Consider the following 20,607-nt stretch of genomic DNA (forward strand, 5'->3'; position numbering starts at 1 on the left):
GGGCTCCGGTCCCGGTCCCGGTGCTGGTCCTGGGCCGGGCTCTGACGCGGGCCCCGGTTCCCGCCCCGTCCCTCCCCGTAGGGGCGGGTCCGTCCCCGTCCCCGTCCCTGTCCCCGCCCCGGGGGCGCGTCCCCGCGGAGGGGCGGGGCGGGCCGGTCCCTGCCCGCGGGCGCTGCCGGGGCTCGCGGGGCGCTCGGCGGGGCCGCCGCATGGCGCGCGGGGCCGGGGCCGGGGCCGCGGTCGCGGTCGGGGGGGGCCGCCCCGGCCTGGCGCCGCCGCCGCCGCAGCAGCAGGAGCCGGAACCGGAGCCGGAGCAGCGGCAGCAGCGAGCGGCCGTCCCGGGGCGGCGGGGCTGGTGGGGCCGGGCGATGGAGGTGCTGTAGCCGGGGCCGGGGCCGGGGCCGGGCGATGGCGGCTCTGCGGCTGCGGCTGGCCCTGTCCGTGCTGTGGCAGCTGGCGGCGGCCGGGCGCGGGCTGGAGCTGCCGGGGCTGGAGGGGCCGCGGGGCCGGGCGGCGCGGTGCCAGCCCGTGGACATCCCCATGTGCCGCGGCATCGGGTACAACCTGACCCGCATGCCCAACCTGCTGGGCCACGACAGCCAGCGCGAGGCCGCCCTGAAGCTGCACGAGTTCGCGCCGCTGGTGGAGTACGGCTGCCACGTCCATCTGCGCTTCTTCCTCTGCTCGCTCTACGCGCCCATGTGCACGGACCAGGTGAGCGCCAGCATCCCCGCCTGCCGCCCCATGTGCGAGCAGGCCCGGCACAAGTGCGTCCCCATCATGGAGCAGTTCAATTTCGGCTGGCCCGAGTCACTCGACTGCGGGAAGCTGCCTACCAAGAACGACCCCAATGCCCTCTGCATGGAGGCCCCCGAGAATGCCTCGGCTGCCGAGCCCCACAAGGGCCAGGGCATGCTGCCCGTGGCACCCCGGCCGTGGCCACCAGGCACTGCTGAGGGACGGGGCCCCAACGGTCTGGGGGCCTGTGACAACCCTGAGAAGTTCCAGTATGTGGAGAAGAGCCTGTCCTGCGCGCCCCGGTGCTCCCCTGGGGTGGATGTCTACTGGTCTCGGGAGGACAAGGACTTTGCCTTCATCTGGATGGCCATCTGGTCCACACTCTGCTTCGTCTCCACTGCCTTCACCGTCCTCACCTTCTTGCTCGACCCCCACCGTTTCCAGTACCCCGAGAGGCCCATCATCTTCCTCTCCATGTGCTACAACGTCTACTCCGTGGCCTTCATCATCCGCTCAGTGGCAGGGGCTGAGAACATTGCCTGTGACCGGGAGAATGGTGAGCTCTATATCATCCAGGAGGGGCTGGAGAGCACGGGCTGCACTATCGTCTTCCTCATCCTCTACTACTTCGGTATGGCCAGCTCGCTCTGGTGGGTCATCCTCACCCTCACCTGGTTCCTGGCTGCTGGGAAGAAGTGGGGACATGAGGCCATAGAGGCCCACAGCAGCTACTTCCACATGGCTGCCTGGGGCATCCCAGCCATGAAGACCATCATCATCCTCACCATGCGGAAGGTGGCAGGGGATGAGCTCACGGGGCTGTGCTATGTGGGGAGCATGGACGTCAGCGCCCTGACCGGCTTTGTCCTCATCCCCCTTTCCTGCTACCTGGTCATCGGCACCTCCTTCATCCTCACAGGCTTCGTCGCCCTCTTCCACATCAGGAAGATCATGAAGACGGGCGGCACCAACACGGAGAAGCTGGAGAAGCTGATGGTGAAAATCGGGGTCTTCTCCATTCTCTACACCGTCCCGGCCACCTGCGTCATCGTCTGCTACTTCTATGAACGGCTGAACATGGATTACTGGAACCTCAGGGCCCTGGAGCGCGGCTGCCTGCACCTCCCTGGCCGCCGTGCCGCCAACTGCTCCTTGGAGGCCTCAGTGCCCACCGTAGCCGTCTTTATGCTAAAGATTTTCATGTCGCTGGTGGTGGGCATCACCAGCGGGGTGTGGGTGTGGAGCTCCAAGACGCTGCAGACCTGGCAGAGCCTGTGCAACAGGAAGCTGGGCGTGAGGACGCGGGGCAAGCCCTGCAGCGGGGTGAGCTGCGGGGGGGGGCACTGCCACTACAAAGCCCCCACGGTCATGCTGCACATGACCAAGACGGACCCGTACCTGGACAACCCGACGCATGTCTAGAGCAGGGGCTGCTGCGCGCCGGGGAGAGCGGCCTCGCGGGTAAGGGGCAGGGGGATGCTGAGGTGGGCTGGTGGCACGGGGGACTGGTTTGGGGTTGCAAGGCCCGCGGGACCCCCGGCACCCCTTGACCTGACAAGGAGCTGCTTTTTCCTAGAGATTGTTTTGTTGGTGTTGCTGTTGCCAAATCTGGTGACTCTTCTAACGCTTTCTTTGGGGGCGCAGTGGGGACGGGGCAGGGAGGGCAATAATCCAGCCTGTGTTTATTTAATTCTGTAATTTATTTTAGAATTTTTTTTTTTTAATCATTAGCTGCAAGGAATGGAAAAAACAATAAACCCTGGATGTGTTATTTCAACTGAGCCTGGTGCTGTCTGCAGGAATTCGAGGGGGCCCGGAGCAGCCCCATGGGATGCCCCAGTCCAGCGGGACCCCCTGTGGGTGCGTGTGGGGCAGGGAGCTCTCGTGCCAGCGGCAGGAGGTGTGTGCTGTGCCAGCGGGAACGTGGTGCTGGAGGCAACCTGCCTCCATCCCCCCCCCGCCCGCTGCCTGCCTCCCAGCGAGGAGGAGGAGGAGGAGGAGGGTTTCCTGTGCTGTCAGGCTCATGAATCATCTTTTCCACACTGCGCTCTGTAGGTGATTTGTGTCAGTGCCATCGGCTGCCGGGCCCTTGGTGCCAGGCAAAGGGGCTCAGCATGCCGGGCATGGCAGACCAGGAGCTGGGTGATGGGCTGGGGGGCAGGACCTTGGCGTGGAGAGGGCTCAGCTTTGATGTCCCACACAGAAGCCCAAGGTGCGGGTAATGGAAACTTACGGGCAGCTTTATTTATCCCCTGCTCTGGTTACAATCCCCGCTTGCCTTCCCCATTGTCCAGAGGGAAATTCAAGCCTCAGCTGGCGTTGCCGGGGCAGCCGGGCTGAGAGGTGGGCTTGGCAGCTGGTCTGCCCCAGTGCCAAGGGGTAGAGATGAGCTCTGCTCTGGCCCCATGGCGAGTAAGGGGCTGTGGGCAGGGACATGGGCAGCGTGGGACCTGTGGCAGGCAGGGAGCTGTAGCAGGGACACAGGCAGCCCTGGTGATGCTCAGACTTGGCCATCATCACATTGCCTGTTAATTAGCCAGTGTGCAGGCGGCAGCAGCACTGGGCCCTGACAAGGGTCTATGGGGCCCCTGGATGTTGCCCAGGGTGCAACAAGCCAGCAAGGGAGCCCCTGTCCAGCACCCAGCTTAGCACCAACAGCCCCCGGTGCTTGCCCCAGGCAGAGCCCGTGTAGCTCAGAGCCCCATGTGAGGGCTGCAGCCAAGGGAGACGTGCAAGAGACCCCCCCCTCCCTGAGCAGGGGATGGGTTTGCGGCCCCTCTCCTGCTGCCGTGCTGCACCAGGGCTTTGCTCTGATGTGACTGATGCAGTGAAGCGCCTTTCATCTGCTCCCGACCCGGGGTGCCCGGACAGTGGGAGACGTTGAGCAACTGATGTGAGAAAAGCCTTCGCCTCCCCCAGGAGCTCCCGCTGCCTGTGCGGTGCTGAGGACGCGCCAAGGGGCTCACACCCAATTTGGGGTGCCGGGGGCAGACGTGCCCTTGGGTGGGCTGGGGGCACCCAACCTCCTTCAGGTAGGACAGGGACCCATGCTGCTGGGGGCTGCAGCCTCATGGGCTGCCCCTGCTGCGCGCAGGGGGGTTGGTTTGGGCAGTGACAAGGGCCATGACCTGGGGCAGGAGAGTCAATACTGGCTGCAGGACAGGCTCCGAAGTCCAGCGTGGGCAGCGGGGCACGGCGCGGGGTGCGGGGAGCCTGGGGAGGGCTTGCAGGGCCTTGTCCCTTGCATCCTGTGCGCTGGACCCGCTGCCCCAGGCTGTGTGCAGGCAGCCCCACAGCGCTGAGCCCTGAGCCAGCTCGTGGCACCTTTGGCCCAGCGATGGCCCCGGGGTGTGCGGGTGTCCTGGCAGGGACAGGCTGCTCTTGCCCTGGCACTTGCCAAGTAACCGGCTGCCTCCGAGCGCCCACCCCAGTAACAGCCCCCGTTAGCAGCAGCAGTGGGGGCTGCTGGTGCCCAATCACCACCCACTAGCAGCCCCGCAGCCCAGCCAGCTCTGGATGCAGCCACCAAGGTGCTGGGCATGGCCAGCCCCGCTGGGGAGACAGAGCTGTCCCACGGGGCTGCCCCAAATCAGGGCTGCCCCTTGGAAGGGCTCAGTGTTGGGACAGCAGCTGCCCCCTTGTCACAGCTGCTTTCAGCCCTGTCCTGGGAAGGTTCAGCCTTCCCCACCATCATCCCTGCATCCCCTCTTTATCCTACCTGGAGAAGACCCAAAGGCAGCCAAACACCCAGTGCTGGCAGGATGGGGGCTGCTGCAGCAGGGCTCAGCACCCCTGGAGCAGGCACTGCTGCCATGGCTGCCAGCCCCAGGGCAGGCAGGAGGGGCTGACCTGCGGCTGCTGCTGGGTGAGAGCAGGCACAGGACACTCCAAGGGCCTGGTGCAGCCAAGCATAGGGTCATGGACTTGCAGAATGGTTTAGGTTGAAGGGACCTTAAAGCTCCTCCAGCTCCAACCCCTGCCACGGGCAGGGACCCCTTCCACTGGAGCAGCTTGCTCCAAGCCCCTGTGTCCAACCTGGCCTTGAGCACTGCCAGGGATGGGGCAGCCACAGCTTCTCTGGGCACCCTGTGCCAGTGCCTCAGCACCCTCACAGGGAAGAGCAGCATGGAACAGTCACGCTGGGTGCCCCACAGCACTTGCTGAGCTGTGGCCATTATCCCTAGCAAGGCAGGATGTTCCCTTGGGGTTTGGAGTATCAGAAGGGACGTTGCTGTGCTCTGGGAACATGCTAAACACCTCGAGATACGCAGTCTCAACTGGTTGATATCCCTGGTGAAGCCATGAGGAAGCCAGGCTCCAGGCTCCTCACCCACTGCACCCCATGGCCTCCTCCCTGGGAACACAGCGACCCCAGGGTTTGGCACAGGCCAGCCCCAGTGAGGCGGGGGGGAACAGGGCTGGCAAGTGTCCCCCTGGCCGCAGGGCCACGGCTGCCGGGATGGGCACAGCTATTTATGGCCCCCGCACAGGACACTCGTGCCATGCAGGGGCTGCTATAAAAAGCAAGTGTCTGAAAAGGTCTCAGAGCAGATGCTGGTGAGAGGTCTCCATGCCAAGGCCTGGAAATGTCCCAGCTGGAGTCACACCGGTTCGCCCCTGTCTTGTTGCATGCCCAGCAAAGCAGAACGCCTTGTGCAGGGTGGATGAGGCTTCTCAAGCCCGTGCATCACTGAGAGCCTTCCATGCTCCAACCCACTCCCAGGGCAGGGATTTCCTCTGTCCTGGCTGCAGCGCTCCCTTAAGACACCCAGGAACCCATCACTCCCTTCAGGTAGAGCACTGGTGTCACAGCTCATGGGGCTACATCAGCTTGGGTTCGTTGCCTCCCTGGCCATGCTGCCTTGGAAGCTCACTCCAGGAGACTGGGCAGCAGCTGGAGCCGTCCCTTTGGCCACAGCCCAGTTCCGAGCTCCCAGTGCTGCAGTTGCAGAACATGTGAACAGAAGAGGGGAAGCATCCCCCTCACATCCCTCTGGCAGTGCCACTCTTCAGCTGCCCCATCACCTGCGTGTACTCCCTTCAGAACAGCAGCCCAGTGCCACCCTGTGTGCTGTGACAGGACAGGTGCCACTGGCAGCCTGCAGGAGGCAAGGGACCAAAGGGGGGTGCCAGCTCCCACATCCTGGTGCAGTGGCAGGAAGGGCACAGCCCCATCCCTCTTCTCTGAGGAGGAGGACAAAGGGGGTCAGCTTGGAGCACAGAGCACATTAGCTCTGCCTGGCACAGCTCAGTGTCACAGCCCTGCACAGGGGACATGACCTAACCTGGCTGCAATACGCAGGGGCTGCTGTAACCAAAGCGGAGCAGGGGCACTGGCAGATGGTGCTGCAGGGCTCTGAGCTGACCTGGCGCAGCCTTGCTGGGCCCTCCGCTCCTTGTTCTGTGGCTCCACTTTCCCTCCAGAAGGCAAGAGACATCACCTGTGGTGGGGGCTCTGGGAAAGGCAGAGGGGAGACACCCCTGACACCCCCACACAAACACAAGGCACCCACAAAGGACTGGCCGCACACTGGCCTTACAAACACAAGTACATAAGGTTTATTTTGAACTTCCCAATTTATTACAAGTACAGCCCTTGGCAGAAACCCCCTCCCCCCTAACATTTATGTTTAAAAAACGTACATTTCCAAAGGTTTCAACATGTAGAACCTGCAGAAAACGTTCTCTATGAACAGGACAAAACCAAGCCTCTGGAGGACATGTGCGAGATACAAATGTCAGTGCTAGTCTGAGGGGCAGGGAGCTGAGGCTGGGGAGAGGGAAGGGGCTGGAAACCTGCCTGATCTCCACAGCTGGAGGCAGTGCTGGGCGCAGGACAGGCACCGATGGAGCAGCCTCGGGCAGCACCGGGCTGGTCCCGCTGCGCATGGGGAGGAAGGCCAGTGAGGGAAGGTGGCACTACAAAACATGGTGAGAGTGTGGCTACGGAGGGACTGGGAGAACCCCCCCAACAAGTGCCCTGATGTAACTCCAGCTACTGGTAGGAAAATGAGTTTTAAAGAGTGGGGGGCAAATATAAAGCAAACACAATTTCATATAAACTGTACATGTGCCAAAGCAAGACAACGGTATCTTACAGGTGTTCTTTGTACAAGATCACAGCTAGAAACAAGCCCCTTTTAATTAGAAAATGGATTCTGAAAGTTACACAGAACATGTTTCCGCTGCCCCTTGCCCTGGAGCTCCCCGCGGGGGGGGCAGAAAACCATGCTCTTGGGTATGCTTCTGGCACTCGTTCGCCCCAGGGCTGCGTGCTGCTCAGGGGGAGCCAGCTGCCTCCTCTTCATGTGTGTGAGCTGAGCTCAGAACCGCCCTCCGTGGTGCTCAACCTCCAGAGATTACTCCCTGGGAAGAGAGAGGGGAGAAGCAGGAGCACCTCAAAGCCAGTGGTGTTAGGATGCTGGTGAAAGCCGGATCTCCATATATGTAAGCGCTTGCTTGCCCTGTGCAGCCCTTCACTAGGAGCTCAGAATTAACACCATATAAATATATACATACAAGAACTAGCAGCCCATTGGCCTGATGGCACCCAGTCCTTCCATGAAGCAACACGATCCCCCCCTGCACCAGCCCCAGGCTGGTTTCACATCACAGGCAGCAGAGGCAGAAGGTCCCACCACGCTCCAGCACCGGCTGCTTGTGGAGGGCAGGAAGCAGCTCATCCCAGGGAAGCCAGCAGCACCAGTAGCACCTGAGCTGGAGAAGGCTTCATGCTCCTCTGCCCAGCCAGGCTTTGGCCAGACCCTTCCTTTGCTCTCCCACCTTCCCCTCCTCGCAGGACAGGCTTGCCAAGAGCATTGTGGACTTTGCAGGAAGCAGGATGGTCACCTCTGCTCACTCAGCGGATGACTGAATACGTGAGGAAACTGCAGAAAAATTAAAACTAGAACAGGCCAAACGGAAGGCTGGATTCATAGAGAAGTGCCTGCTGCTTCCCAGCTCCCTCCAGACAACCCATCCTGCTGCCCGGCACCAGCAGGAGGCCTGCTCCAGCTCTGGCTCTCCCCCATGTCTCCCCATCCCTCATTTCTTCCTTTTCCGCCCCCGGGAATGTTCAAGGGGCTCTGACTCACTGTCCCCTTCCTGCTCCTCCAGTCCCTGGCACTTGGCAGAGAGCTTCCTGCGTTTCCTGCGTGCATACGTGTGGCCAGGCAAGTGCTTGTGCACCATGTCAATCAAACACTGTTCCGTCTTCTCCACGCAGGACAGTACGTGACTCCCGTTCTTGTTGTAGCACTCGGCATTGGAGAACACCTGCTTGATGTCAGAGAGGAACTCCTGCACCGAGCGGTAATTGCCACAAGAGCACTTGCTCTGTATAGTTTGGAAGTCCATAGGGTTGCTGATGACCTCAAAGTAATCTTCAGCTTCCTCCGTGGTCACTGGCTCCCTGCCGAATGAAGAGCCACAATGATAGGAGGACAATGACAGCCCCAACCACAAGCAGTGCAGGCTGTTGAGGAGAACCACAACCACCCCATCCCCTTCATTTGGGCAGCAGCCCTGCCATGCCCTAACAAGCCCATGCAGCACCTCAACAGCGCTCGACATGTCAGTCATACGGTGTGATGACAGGAAGGAGAGCAGCATGTCCTGCTGCCCAGGGAGCTGGTCTGGGCACAGGGACTGGCATGTCGCAGGTATGGCCACCTTCTCTGTTGCACTGCCTGCAGTGTGCCCTGCACACACCCCAGGGGCTGCAGACAGCCTCCCCTCTTTGGCCCACAGTGAACCACCCTCTGCTACACCACCTCAGAAGCGCTTCACGTCTTCAGTCCAGCACAGGACTGAGAGAGCAAAGGGGCTTCTTCTGCAGCAGCTTCACTCCCTTTTTTCCCCCACCCATAACTTGTTTCTGAAACCCCAGTCTTGCAGCCTGCAAGAGGCTCTGTGAGGACCTGTCAGAACTGTCAGGCTCTGTCAGAAACCTCCCTTGCCTGCAGCAGCCCTGTCCCCATGCAGGGTCCACCCGCCCGCACCTGAAGGGCCAGCTAAAGCGGTACTTGATCAGCTTGCTGAGGATTTCCTCACACTTCTGCAACTCGAGGCTCTGGCGACGTGTCGTCTTCCTTGTTTGAAGGACCTGCCCACACAAAGGATGCTGTTAAAAGAAGGGAACTGCTGCGGGCTTTAGTGTTCAGCAGTTTTGAGCTGGTTTTTAGCAGTTTTCTTTTCAATCCCCTCACTTAGGAGCTAGTGTTTCAAGGGTTGGGGACATGTAGTACTGCTGCAGAAGCAGAGTTCAAGTCTTCAAAACAGAGCCATCTTGCACAATAATCAAGAAGCAAAACGCTTTGCTGCAGGACCTCTGATGGCAACAGCCAAGACACGCAGTGGCAACTTGGGTTACAGAATGGGAGCCCCATCCAGAAACTCTGGTGGGAATAACTCACCAGCAGCCTGTCTTTCTCCGGGGGCAGCAAAGCGTTTTCAAGATAGGTTCAAAGACAACATGGTCAAAACAACCAGCCAAAGAATAAATGACAGCAAATGGAGAGCGTGAATTCCCCCCCGCCTCCTCCAAGCCCCTTGGGGACAGCGCGAGATGCAGAAGAAAAGCACTTGTGCTGCTGTACTGACACTGCAGAGCTAACCATGCGCTTTAAATACCAAAGAGCAGCTGATGCCTCCAACACTGGCACAGGCTGAACACAAGGTCATTTGCCTGAGTCAGCCACCAGCACAGGGACATCCCCCTGGCTCCAGGCACACAGGTTGCCAGGCACTGCTGCTTAGGGCATGTCAGATGATGGGAAGGCTCCACACACAGGGCACTATTCCTGACCCAACTTCAGTCTCTTCCCAGGACAAACTGTTAAGTGCAAGAGCTCCAACAGAGTCCTCTTCCCCAAGTTAAGTGTTTTGTCAGCTGAACAAGTAAGATTTTCCCCACTTGAACATCCCTCTAAGCTGGCTGCGGCAGCCCATGCTGGGCTTGCCCATTTGGTTGCCCTCAGATCTGTAGCACAGAGCGGCTAAAATGACACTGCAGATCCAGCAGCCAGGCCACCCATGCACAGCATGAAGCACTGAGACCAAAGACCATCAAAACCACTCCAGAAGAGTGTCAGGACACACCAGCGCTACTAGTTCTGGTTAGTGAACAGATGGCAGACCTAACAGAGGCTCATGACATGGCCTGTGGGGCTTGCATATCCTCACGTATGCCCTGCAGTGTGTCCCTCCCTTGGACAACCAGCACAGCACACTGCAGCTCCACCCCACCCAGTGCACACACAGAGCACTGCTCTGTTCAGGAGCAGACAGTTTTATTCTTTAACTGTCAAGTGAAACCTAAACCAGCCAAATTATGTCCTGGAGGTCAGGGAGTGACCATACAGACAACAACTGTAAGAAAATGGCCAAGGCTGGGGAGCAAGGGTCCAGCATTGCTGGCATTCTCTGCCTAGCCAGGACCCCCACCTCTCTGCAGAGGCATTTGGATGCTATTTAAAACCCTTTAACAAGCTGCAGGCTGCCTGCTACTCAAGGGGACAATGTATGAAAACGGCTGGGGAGGGATGCCTGGCATAGCTGCGCTGTGTTTGCACCGGGCCCTTAGGGATGTGCGTCCTTTGTCAGCCCTCCCCCCGTCACGGTAGGATTCATTTCTTTGGGAAGGGAGGAAGCATGACACCTGCTTTGTTTGTAACTCGTGATGGGAGCAGCCTCCGGGGAGCAGTGTGGCTCTTACCAGTTCATCAATGTCTGCGCCGTTGACAGGTGCCGCCTGCTGCCGGGGTCCCCTGGCAGGGTGCAGAGACTGCTTCTTCCTTTGGTGCCTTCCCTGCCTCGAGGAGTACATGGCTGCACTCTGCTTGCCCCGGGCTGCCCTTCTGGGTCTCACTGAAACATACAAGCCATAGCCTTAGAGGAACAGGCTAACCTGGAAGCAGAGACCACAAGCCCTTTGCCCAGCCACGTGCCAGGCAGAGCCCTGCTCCCAGGGCAGGGAAGCTGGTGAACCCCTGGATGGCTGCACTGGACTCGGCTCCAGTCCTCACATGGCACATGCTGCTGTCAGCTGTGCTCGATACCCTCTCCAGATGAGATACATGGGTAATCACCTCCAGTCCAAAAAGAGGCCACTGCTAATCTGGCATCAGCATCCTGCTCAAGGGTGGTCATGCACACCAGCCAACTGGCCAGATCCTCCAGCCCCAAGCGAGACCAGGGAGCTTCCAGCATCTCTGCCAGAGGCAAGGCCCTGGGCTGCAACAGCCCCTCTGTCCATGGAACAAGTGCTGAGTGAGACAGAGCAAGGAATGGAGGAGAGGCAGTTGTCCCACATAAAACTGCAACATCCCTTCTGAAAGCACTGGGAGCAGAAACCTGGGGTTTTCTCTGGTTTCCTGCTGTCCCCCTGCTCCTCACTGTTTCAGGGATGGGTGCTTTTCCAAGCATTTACAAGTGGCCCACACAGTGGGACAAGCCAGTTGCTGAGCTGCCATGAAAACTGAACTGCACACAGGAGGACTGTTGAGTTACTGCAGCAAGGAGCTGCTCCGCACTGCAAGCAGGCCACAGTGGGGCTTTATACCCTGAAACTGCTGCATTATATCCCACAGAAGAGCACTTGCCCATTTATTAGTTGGCCTGTCAGAGCTTCACATTGATGGAAATGCAAGCGTGCTACTGCACTCCCTTGTCTTAAGTTTCCCCCATGACCCCTTTGTAGCAGGGGAATGTGTTGGTCAGCTTCCCCAGCTAAGCTCCTTCCACCTGGTCCCTATGGCCTAAGCAAGCTGTATCCAGCACGCTGCAGCACTTGATGTGCAGCCCCTAATCCAGCCCTGCCCCATAAATCATCTTGCCGGGCCCCCTGCACGAGCAGCGTGTCGGGGCTGTGGGACGTCTGCCTGTTGTCACTCTGCTTGTGTGTCAAGCGTGCAGCACGTGTTAAATGTCTGGCAATCCGGCATTCTAGGTTCTATTGCTCAGGATAAACGCCACGGGGATTAATGGGACTTCTCTATTAAAACAAAAGTTTTCCACCGTGACCTTTCCATGTTAATGCTCTTTAAAACTTTGCATTTAGCACTTTATTTTTAGTGACTGCAACCCTCTTTGCTATTGTTTGGAAACCTTGGCTCAGCTCCTGACTTGGCCTTGCAGCACAGGCTGAATACGCTCCAAGTGTGGACATGGATATACCACAGAACAAGCAGCAGTGAACGCAGCCAGGGAATCAGTGAACATCCCTGAAACCAGAATAAAGCAATCAAATCAAGACTGATAGATCTGAATGGAAAACCCCCAGAAGAACATGGGGATAATCTTTTGGGTCCCAGTCTGCAGGTTCTACTACCTGCCCTGGTTAAATCAATCTGAAATAAATTTTATGTCAGTCAAGGGCATTTTGACAAAGCAGAGGCTGGCAGCGTGCCATTCCAAGACTGATCTTTTCACCGCATCACGTTGCCCAAATAAGACCAAGTCAAAGTGGCTACACTTACTAAAAAGTGGTGAACTGGAGAAGCAGTCAGTGAGGAGTCTAGAAAATCCTCTTCTATTCCACTCAGCTGCCCAGGAATGTGCTAGTTGTGCACCCTGACTGCTGTCTGTGTGCAGTCAAAGGGTGCTGATGCTTCAGGCCACACCACATCTCAAGTACTGTGCCTTCCCACAGGAACAGGCAGAGGAAGCGCTAGTCCTGCTATTTGAAAATGCCTCCTTGCCAAATCACTAGGAACCCTGCACTTAAGAGGTTATGAGCTGGTGAGAGGGGAAAATGCAAGGAGGAAGGGTTGTGGTTAAAGCTCTATAAGCACCTATTGACAGCATCCAGTTTACCAACCAACTCTGTAGGTGCACCTATTGACAGCATCCAGTTTACCAACCAACTCTGTAGGTGCAGAGGCTGTCAACGCCAGTAACTGATGATGCTGCAGCCTCCACTACCCTTGCAGCGCTCCTCATGGTCTGGGCAGTGTACCCAGGGTGGTGAGTGAGAGCTCAACACAGCTTCCATTTCTGCTAACACTGACCCTTATAAGGGCCAAGAGTTCCCTCCAGCTCCTCAGGTAATGCACAGCATCACCACAGTCTCCCCCCGTGACATCTCCCACCACTTACAAGCAAGACCCTGTTCACTGTGAGGAAAAGCACAAGTTCCAAATAGGATTAATACTTTTGATACTGAAGGCAGAGTCTTAATATTTTCTGTTTCTTTTCTGCACAAAGCCTTACATTTCAGACCAGCAACTTCATAATCTTCTTCCTCCTCCTCTTCCTCCTCAGCATCCTCAGCTTCCTCTGATACGTCCTCACCCTCCTCACCTTCATCTTCAGCAGAATCCTCTGCATAGTTCCTACAGTAAGGCAGATAAACATATTTGTTGTACCACAGTGTGGGCACCACAGGCTTTGGGCCCTCCCTACTGTGTGCTCACAGGCAGAGACTTGCTGACCACCCTGACAGCAAATAACCACCAGCCCCACAATGAAGCAGCTATTTCAGAAAGTAGCAAGTTGCAGCTACAGCTAAAAGGGCACTTCCCACGCTGTTGTCTGAACATCTGGGCTGAAAATCCCCAACAGCAGAACCTCGATAATTTTTGCTGGTTTAGGCACCTTAGTAATAGATTTTAAGACTGCAATTCCTGTGCAATTACTCCTCCCTGAGAGGATGTCCTGCCCAGGTCTGCAGGCCTGGCCTAAGGAGTTTCAAGAGCAGGGCTTTTTGGTTTCTGCTACAGTATTTTCCGTTTTATTCCTTCCCCTGTCATGGCAATTGCATGTGCCCTTGTTCAGTAATATTCACAGCCAAGCTTGTATTTATCAGTGAGCAGAGTGTCAGGCTTCTTGTGTGCTGGTTTCAGAAACCAGAGAGTCTCCCTGCCCAAGACAGTTCTGAGTTCTCACAGATGTCTGTTAAAGCATTCAAGACATTACAAAAAACAGGAAAACAAATAAACCAGCACGCTTAAGCAAAAGGGGACAAAGGCAAAGCTGTTGTGGGAGTCTCAATCCTCTGGAGAAAGAGGAGCTTGAGCAGTAAAAGGAGTAAGAATACTTCCCATAGTACAGGGGGCAAAAGCACTCCCAGGACAACATTCTTTTCCTGCCTCAGGTAGGAAGACAATAGCAGCAAGCAGGTAACCAGGCAGGTGATACCCCTCCTGATGGCTCTTGTCCAGGAGACAGCTTGCAGGTGACTGCCACATCAAAGTGATGATGATCTCAGACTAGAACAGCTGCACTGCAGCCCTGTCATTTTTGTCCAAGCCTGATGAACCCTTAAATTGTGCCCAGGGAGTAAGTAATACTTGTAAGGTCATACACCACCTGTATGCTCCAAGGCAGTAAACCTCTTATTGTCCTGCCACTCTGGGAGGGAGATCTGTTGGCTGCTTCTGTTTCAGGTGCCATTTGATAGCCTGACAAGCAGGTAGGTGCAGCACAGTCACAGTCAGCAGAGGACATATATTGTGAACAGAAAAATACATCTTGCATACACTGAATTTCCAGCATACAATTCAAAAACTTACTTACCACCTTGCTCTCAAGAAGAAACTACTAATTTCTGCTAAATAGAACAAGTTTGATTCCTCCTCAAATCATGTTCTCTCTGTAGCCCTACAAATTTCCTGACTTGTTAAGCTTTACCATGTCCAGAAAACCATGTAGACTGACTTTCAATAGCACAGTAGGGGCTGAGCAGTAGCCTGGAGTAATGTGTGCTCTGACTTGACAAGAACACAACAGAACTCAGCCCATTGGACCACACTGCTGCAGCACTACCAACTGCCCTCCATGAAAAAGCCACCCAGCTAGTTGTTCAACTGAAGAAACAGCCCTCAGCACACCTGATCTCGGTCGATGATTAGTGCAAGGCCCTGCCAAATGTAAGTTATTTATTAAAACTCCTGAGTTGTCACGGGTCAGTATAACACAGGTGTGCTGAACTTACAGCCTGGAAAAATGGCTTTCGTAATGTTCCAGTGCCAGGGAGTTAACCAGGCCATCAAGAACCTGTTAAAGGGGCTCTGCTTCACGCTGGTCTGGTCTTGCTGTGGAAGCATGGCCAGAACTGTGCATGGGTGGGAAGGCAAAGTGAAGAGGGAGGTACTCACCGGCCCCGCAAGCTGCGCCGGGCAGTGGAAGGCTGGCACGCTGGGCACTGCCACTCACCATCTGGGATCTCATAGAGTGCTGGTCTCAGGCAGAACAGGTGGAAGGCTTTGTTACACTCATCACAAAGGATCAGCTTGTCATCCTCACCTAGGAGTGCAACACACTTGTATCTAGTATGGCAGCCTTGCTCAGCCTGAAGAAGAGAAGCTGCCACAATGCTGGAGGTTAGGACAAAGCAGGATAAAGATGCAGAGTACCCATTGATGGCAGGGCCCCTTCCTTCTTGGTTCCACCACTGCAGTGGAAACCAGCAGCACTGAAAATCAAAACAATGCAGAGTCCCTTGCCCTGCAAAGCTTTCAGCTGAGGCAGAGGTAGAAACCTGCCAAATAGGTTCCACCCAGGCTAGATCTCAAACCAAACACAGGGAAAGAGAAATTTGCTGCTGATGTGCCCAAGAGCCCAGCAAGAAGTTATAATTGCAGGTATTCTTATTATACCCTCAATCTGGTTAATCTGCACAGCACCTTCTTTCAAATTAAGGCAGCAAACCTACAAAGAAAATCAGTATGCAGCAGAACTAGCCTCTCTGTGCTTCTCAGTAATGCAGGAAAACAGTACTGAGCCAGCTATTTCATTTACTGAAGAAGGGAAAAAAGAAAGTACAGAGAGCATGCCAGCACCTCTCTTTTCTCTAACACCCCAGTTCTTAAGTTCTGTGAAACCAGGATCTGTTAGACTCAGGTAAGCCCCCTCCTTACATCTGCCCAAAATCCCCTCTCAACAGCAGATTGTACAGTTTTTGCATTGGTTTGGAACATCCCTGAGGCTCCAAGGTGAAGGATGTTGCACTGATACAGCCATTATTTCTTTGAGGAGGTGGATGGTACAGCCTTTTGGTAAGCACAAGGAGTCCAGCATTCCTGCCTGCCCTCATTTCCCATTAGTGTTTCAGCAAATAGAAAGTGAGACAAAAAGCACATGATGAGGCAGAATGTACTACCAAGTTCTTTTCTCCAGGCTTCCATCCAAAAGGAGAGGTTATGGCAGAACAAATACTAGCACTCTTGCTGGTGACAGCCCTTCTACTCTCCCCTCCACCTCCAAGACTCTGCAGCCCTCCACACTATAGTGTGTGCAGAGAAGGCAAACCCTTGTCACTTTCTTGGTTACTTCCCCAGCTGATAAGGCTTCCAGCCCACCAGCAATTCTGCTCCCACCCTGGCCTCAAAGTAACATCATCCCACCTCACTCTCTCCCAAAGGATAACATCCTTCCCAACCTCTCCTTACTCATTCATTCTGTAAGAGATGGGATTAACTGAAAAGGCTCAGAGACCCAAAGACCACTCCAACTCAAAAATGAAGCCAGGAAATTGACAGTGGGACAAGTGCTTCCAGGAGGATTGCTGATGACTTGTGCTCAAGTACCCCAAGTACCCATGGGACAGCAGCTCTGCAGTGTTCTGCAAGACTGTGTACTGGTTTCATAAGAACAGTTTACTGGGCTCAGGGTCAAATGCTTCTGTAAGATGAATGCTTCTGACTGTAAATCCTGATGTTCAAAACTCAACATACAGCCAAAGACACTGACAGACTACAAAGGCATGTTGCCTAAGCAGGGCATGGAGAGGTGACAGCGTCCAACTGTTACACAGGCGTGGGGCAGGAATGCATTACCTTTCTTGCGACACACTTTGCATCTGGCATTCTCTGCTGACATATCCCACTTGATACAGGCATCCAGCATCCCGAGCAGCACGTGCATACGGGAGAAGGTCTGGGCCTCACGGATTGCTGTCTTCCACTTCTCCATGGCTGAAGCAACCTGCAGACAGACCTAACAACTTACAACAAAGCACACAGACATAGCTCGCTACAGTCTGAAGGCATTTTTATATCCTTTAGCTGGGGCCCTTAATAACCAAAGCACAACTCTCTGTTTCTTTCCTTCTATACAGCCTCAGCAGTCCTACTTGTGGTTTATTCATAACCAGCCTCACTGGATGGGACAGCTTGTTCATAACAGTAGAGTTTTTTCGCATTTCACAGCCAGGCTGAAACAACCTACGTGAACTCCAATGAATTCTTGCTTTGAAAGTCTAACCCAAATAATCATTAGGCTAAGAAAATAAGAGGCAGAAATCTAGCACTGTAAAATGCTGGATGGAAGTTAGGAGACAGCTGGCAGCACAGCTCAGCATGGTGGAGTGGAGCAGCCTGTGCTGCCCTCCCGTGGGTACTGCAGAGGTAATCCAGACCAGCAGCAAGACCCACCACAGGCCTGGTCCTGCACGCTGGGCATCAGGTTTGTCAAGCAGAACATGTGGAGCTCAAGACAGGAAATCAGCCACTCTCCTGAGACAAGATGAGTTTGGAGCATGTGAAACTCCAGAATTAGCTGCAAGATGGGATGAAAGCATTAAACCTGAGCTTGGTACCAAGGCAATTCTTGGAGCCTGCATATCTCAAGTCACATGTGGCTTCTCACACTCAACTCTGAAGTTTAGAAACAACACTGTGGTAAATCAGAAATGCACCAGAACAGAGATCCAGAGCCACTGCATGCTTCACTCCAACTTTAATCCTTTGCTTTACAACAATGAGGTGATGGCCTAGACATGACAGGGACATAATAGGACTCAAGTTAATGTTCTTCTACCCCAGGAGAGTGAAAAAACCAAACAGTGAAGTGTCAGATGGGAAAATCTACACTCTGCAGCTGACAGCAGTTTGGGAGCCAAACAAAACCCAGGGTTTTTGCAGAGTTGCACATTCTCCTCTGACTGAATTTGAGGAAGCACAGCATATATTAGATGCTTGGAAAAACACACAAACTGTTATAAAATGCCAACATCCTTGCTGCCATTGCTAGTGTGGAACCTGGAGCCTGAGACACTCAAGACAAACGGAAACCTGCGCAGCCTCCTGCAGCAGATCACACAGCCCTGAACTATTTGCAGAACATTGTTGAGGTGCTTCACATACTGTGCAATTGATTTTCCAAGTAACTGTTCCTGGGTTTTGCTGTTAATATACTGGGTAACTGCTGGGCCAAGATAAATCTGCACAAGCTGTTGGCAAGTTTTGCTTAGTTTTTTCTCCCCAAGCCTGTGGAATTTAGCAGATTTTTAGTCTTGCTTCCCAAGCATCACGAGACTGTGGCATTTTAGCAGTACCATTATCAAGGGAGTTCAGACTGCCAACTAGGCAAACAGGAGACTGAGTTACTTAAATACCCTCCTGACTGGAGAGGAGCAATATAGCAGGGAAAACAAAAATCCCAAAGAAGTCCTCAGTCACATTTCAACTTCAGTGACAGAATCCTCCTTGAGTAAAGGTGGACAAACCTCCAGCAGTATCCTAGGCAGATGTGAAGCTGCTCTTTGAGGTGTGCAGGTGAGGACTGACCCCCTCTAGGCTTTCCCTTTGCCATCGAAAAGGCCATTAAAAGCCAGGAGCAGCTGCCCATGTCCATGCAGTTATGCTGCAATGTCATGCTTCAAAGAGGTCACATCTGTCCTGCTCTGGGACAGCCCAGGGTGCTGCTGCCACTAAAGCAGGAATGTTTTCACAGGCACAGTGGCACCAGGAACAGCCACAAGCCCAGGCTGTGCCGAGACCTCGAGCTCAGCCAGCAGGAACCCTTGGTACAGACATGTCAGCAAACAGGGGCCTATTGAGCCATGACTTATTTCTCACATGGAAAATGAGAAAATAACCACACCACAGGGCTGCAATTTCACTCCTATGGTCTGTGTCTATTAAGTGTGCTTCTTCAGTACAACTATGCTTTATTTTACCTGCTATGGACTCGCGGCTCAGGTCTGGCTCTAAAAGACTTTGCAGTTCCTGACCTATGCAGGAGGTTTGTCTTTAAAAGCCTAACAGTCAGGTTTTTTCATTGGAAAACTGTATCCAAGATCTAAGCTGCTCTTTCAAGTCATCTATAAAGGTTTTCTGCTTTGGCAAAAAAAGAAAGCTCAATCCAGATAAATGGAAGGAAAACAAAACAAAAATCCCAACTAAAACCCAAGCAAACCAACAAACCAGCCCCAAAATTCAACAAAGTAAGATGAACATTGCTTGTACCATCACAAGTGTCTAGAAAATTCTGAGCTTGACAAAGAGAGCATTGCCTAAATAAATGCTCCAGCACCACCAGCACAAGACAAAAATCGGTGCTCTGGGACAATTGCACGCTTGGACTGGCAACACTTCCATCTGTGCCCATATAGCTGTAAGAGGGGCTGCAGAGCTGAGCATGCAGTCACCACAGAAACTGGGTGATACCAGAAAAAAATGCAAAGTAACTTATGATTGCAAGCCCAGCAATATTCAGAAATCCTGTTATCCAGCTGGTTCACAGAGGAGGAAGTAGAAATCAGGATGTTTCCATCACACAGAGCACTTTACCTAACTAGGCTGCTGCAGCTGGAAGTTCTGCACTTGCTAGAACCAAGTATGCTACAGAAGCCTGGCCTTCCTGTGACCAACAAGGCTCTGTAACTGTGTCGCGAAGTCAGAAGGCCATGCTCTAAGGCAGAACACAGAAACTACCCAAACATTCATGGTCAATATGGCTCCATTTTCAGGCAAATAAAAGTTTGGGTTTGAAATCTGGTACAACTTTACCAATAGTAGGGATGTGACCAGGGTTCAGATACAAACACCATACTGCTGAATTACTATCAATTTAGATATTGTAGTAAATCTGATGTTACTCCTAAAGTGTGCTAGACAGCTATAACCGTAGCCTTTATAGCTGTAAGCCACCTAAGAGTAAGGTTGCTGCAGATACAGGAAATGTGATGGTCCAGGTCCTTTCTGTCTCAGACATGACTGATTTCTACAGCTTTGCATTCTGCTGACAGTTTTTAGGATGAGGCAGGCTTTCACTCCTCCTGCACTGAAAACTGAAAGATGCAAAATTAGCAAAGTTTAAATATTTCAGGACAACTGAATAGTGTGAAAATTTCTAGCGCCTATCTGAATACCCTGCTAACATGGAAATGCCACAGCATAGCAAAGACTTGATGTTTCAGCAAGGGTCCAGCATACACTGATAAGAGCTTTAAAAAACCAACCAACCAAAATACCCAAACCAAAACCCCCACACCCCAGCAGACAAACAGTATTGTAAGGTGGGAATTTTAAATGCTTCTGTTGATCCAATTCTGATCTTGCTACTTCTGCTGAAGTCAGTGATCAACTCGAGCAAAGCACATTGAAGGGGGCAGTGGGTAAAGTCCTGTTATAGGGCACTAACATCCTATTCACCTTAGTTCATAGAAGCTACTCCCAAGCACTAGCATCCATCCCTCTTCAGATGAAACACTAGTACAGCTCGACTGCCTGTGGAACCAACCAAACCCTCCACAGCAATCTTCCATCCCACCCAAGCTTCAGTTCGGAAGGCTGGGTATTTACCCCCACAATACCTCTTCTCTACTGCAGCCACATACAGCTTGTGTGCCCAGGTGTGCAGACATGCTGTGTGCAACCTTCAGTTTGGCATCTTGTGTGGGTGTCTCCATGCACATGATGACTTGTGTTGCTTCCTGCATAATGCTGAGATTTACTCTAACCTAATGCCCTTGAAGTCCCCAAAACCTCAGCATGTCTCTACTTCTCTTTATGGACCATGAGTCCTCCCTGATGGATACAACTCCTGTTACTTTCTCTATAAATGCTCCAAAATATGCTTTTATTAAAGTACCCAACTTGTGTGAGGAACTTCACAAAGGAACTTGGATATTTGACTTCACAAAAT

At 53.9% G+C, this 20,607-nt stretch overlaps 2 protein-coding genes across 2 annotated transcripts in view; one reads left to right on the forward strand and one right to left on the reverse strand.

Moving 5' to 3' along the window:
- The first annotated feature begins 314 nt into the window (after positions 1-314).
- Positions 315-2,515, forward strand: FZD9 (frizzled class receptor 9). The gene has a single exon (XM_061375702.1). The coding sequence runs from the start codon at positions 409-411 to the stop codon at positions 2,158-2,160; it is 1,752 nt and encodes a 583-aa protein (XP_061231686.1). The 5' UTR covers positions 315-408; the 3' UTR covers positions 2,161-2,515.
- A 4,035-nt stretch (positions 2,516-6,550) lies between these two features.
- BAZ1B (bromodomain adjacent to zinc finger domain 1B) overlaps positions 6,551-20,607 on the reverse strand; it is a 49,554-nt gene continuing 35,497 nt past the window's right edge. The window contains exons 14-19 of the mRNA XM_061375764.1: positions 16,515-16,662; positions 14,835-14,982; positions 12,949-13,070; positions 10,454-10,605; positions 8,739-8,842; positions 6,551-8,149 (exon numbers count right to left, since the gene is read on the reverse strand). Coding sequence (XP_061231748.1) covers positions 7,783-8,149; positions 8,739-8,842; positions 10,454-10,605; positions 12,949-13,070; positions 14,835-14,982; positions 16,515-16,662 — 1,041 coding nt within the window. The 3' untranslated portion in view covers positions 6,551-7,782. The remainder of the gene's footprint in view (positions 8,150-8,738; positions 8,843-10,453; positions 10,606-12,948; positions 13,071-14,834; positions 14,983-16,514; positions 16,663-20,607) is intronic.

The sequence above is a fragment of the Neopsephotus bourkii genome, unplaced genomic scaffold (genome assembly GCF_033783945.1).
Source record: "Neopsephotus bourkii isolate Nb327-2 ecotype Australia unplaced genomic scaffold, CSIRO-AGI_Nbou_v1 NB_1675, whole genome shotgun sequence".
NCBI classification, from domain to species: Eukaryota; Metazoa; Chordata; class Aves; order Psittaciformes; family Psittacidae; genus Neopsephotus; species Neopsephotus bourkii.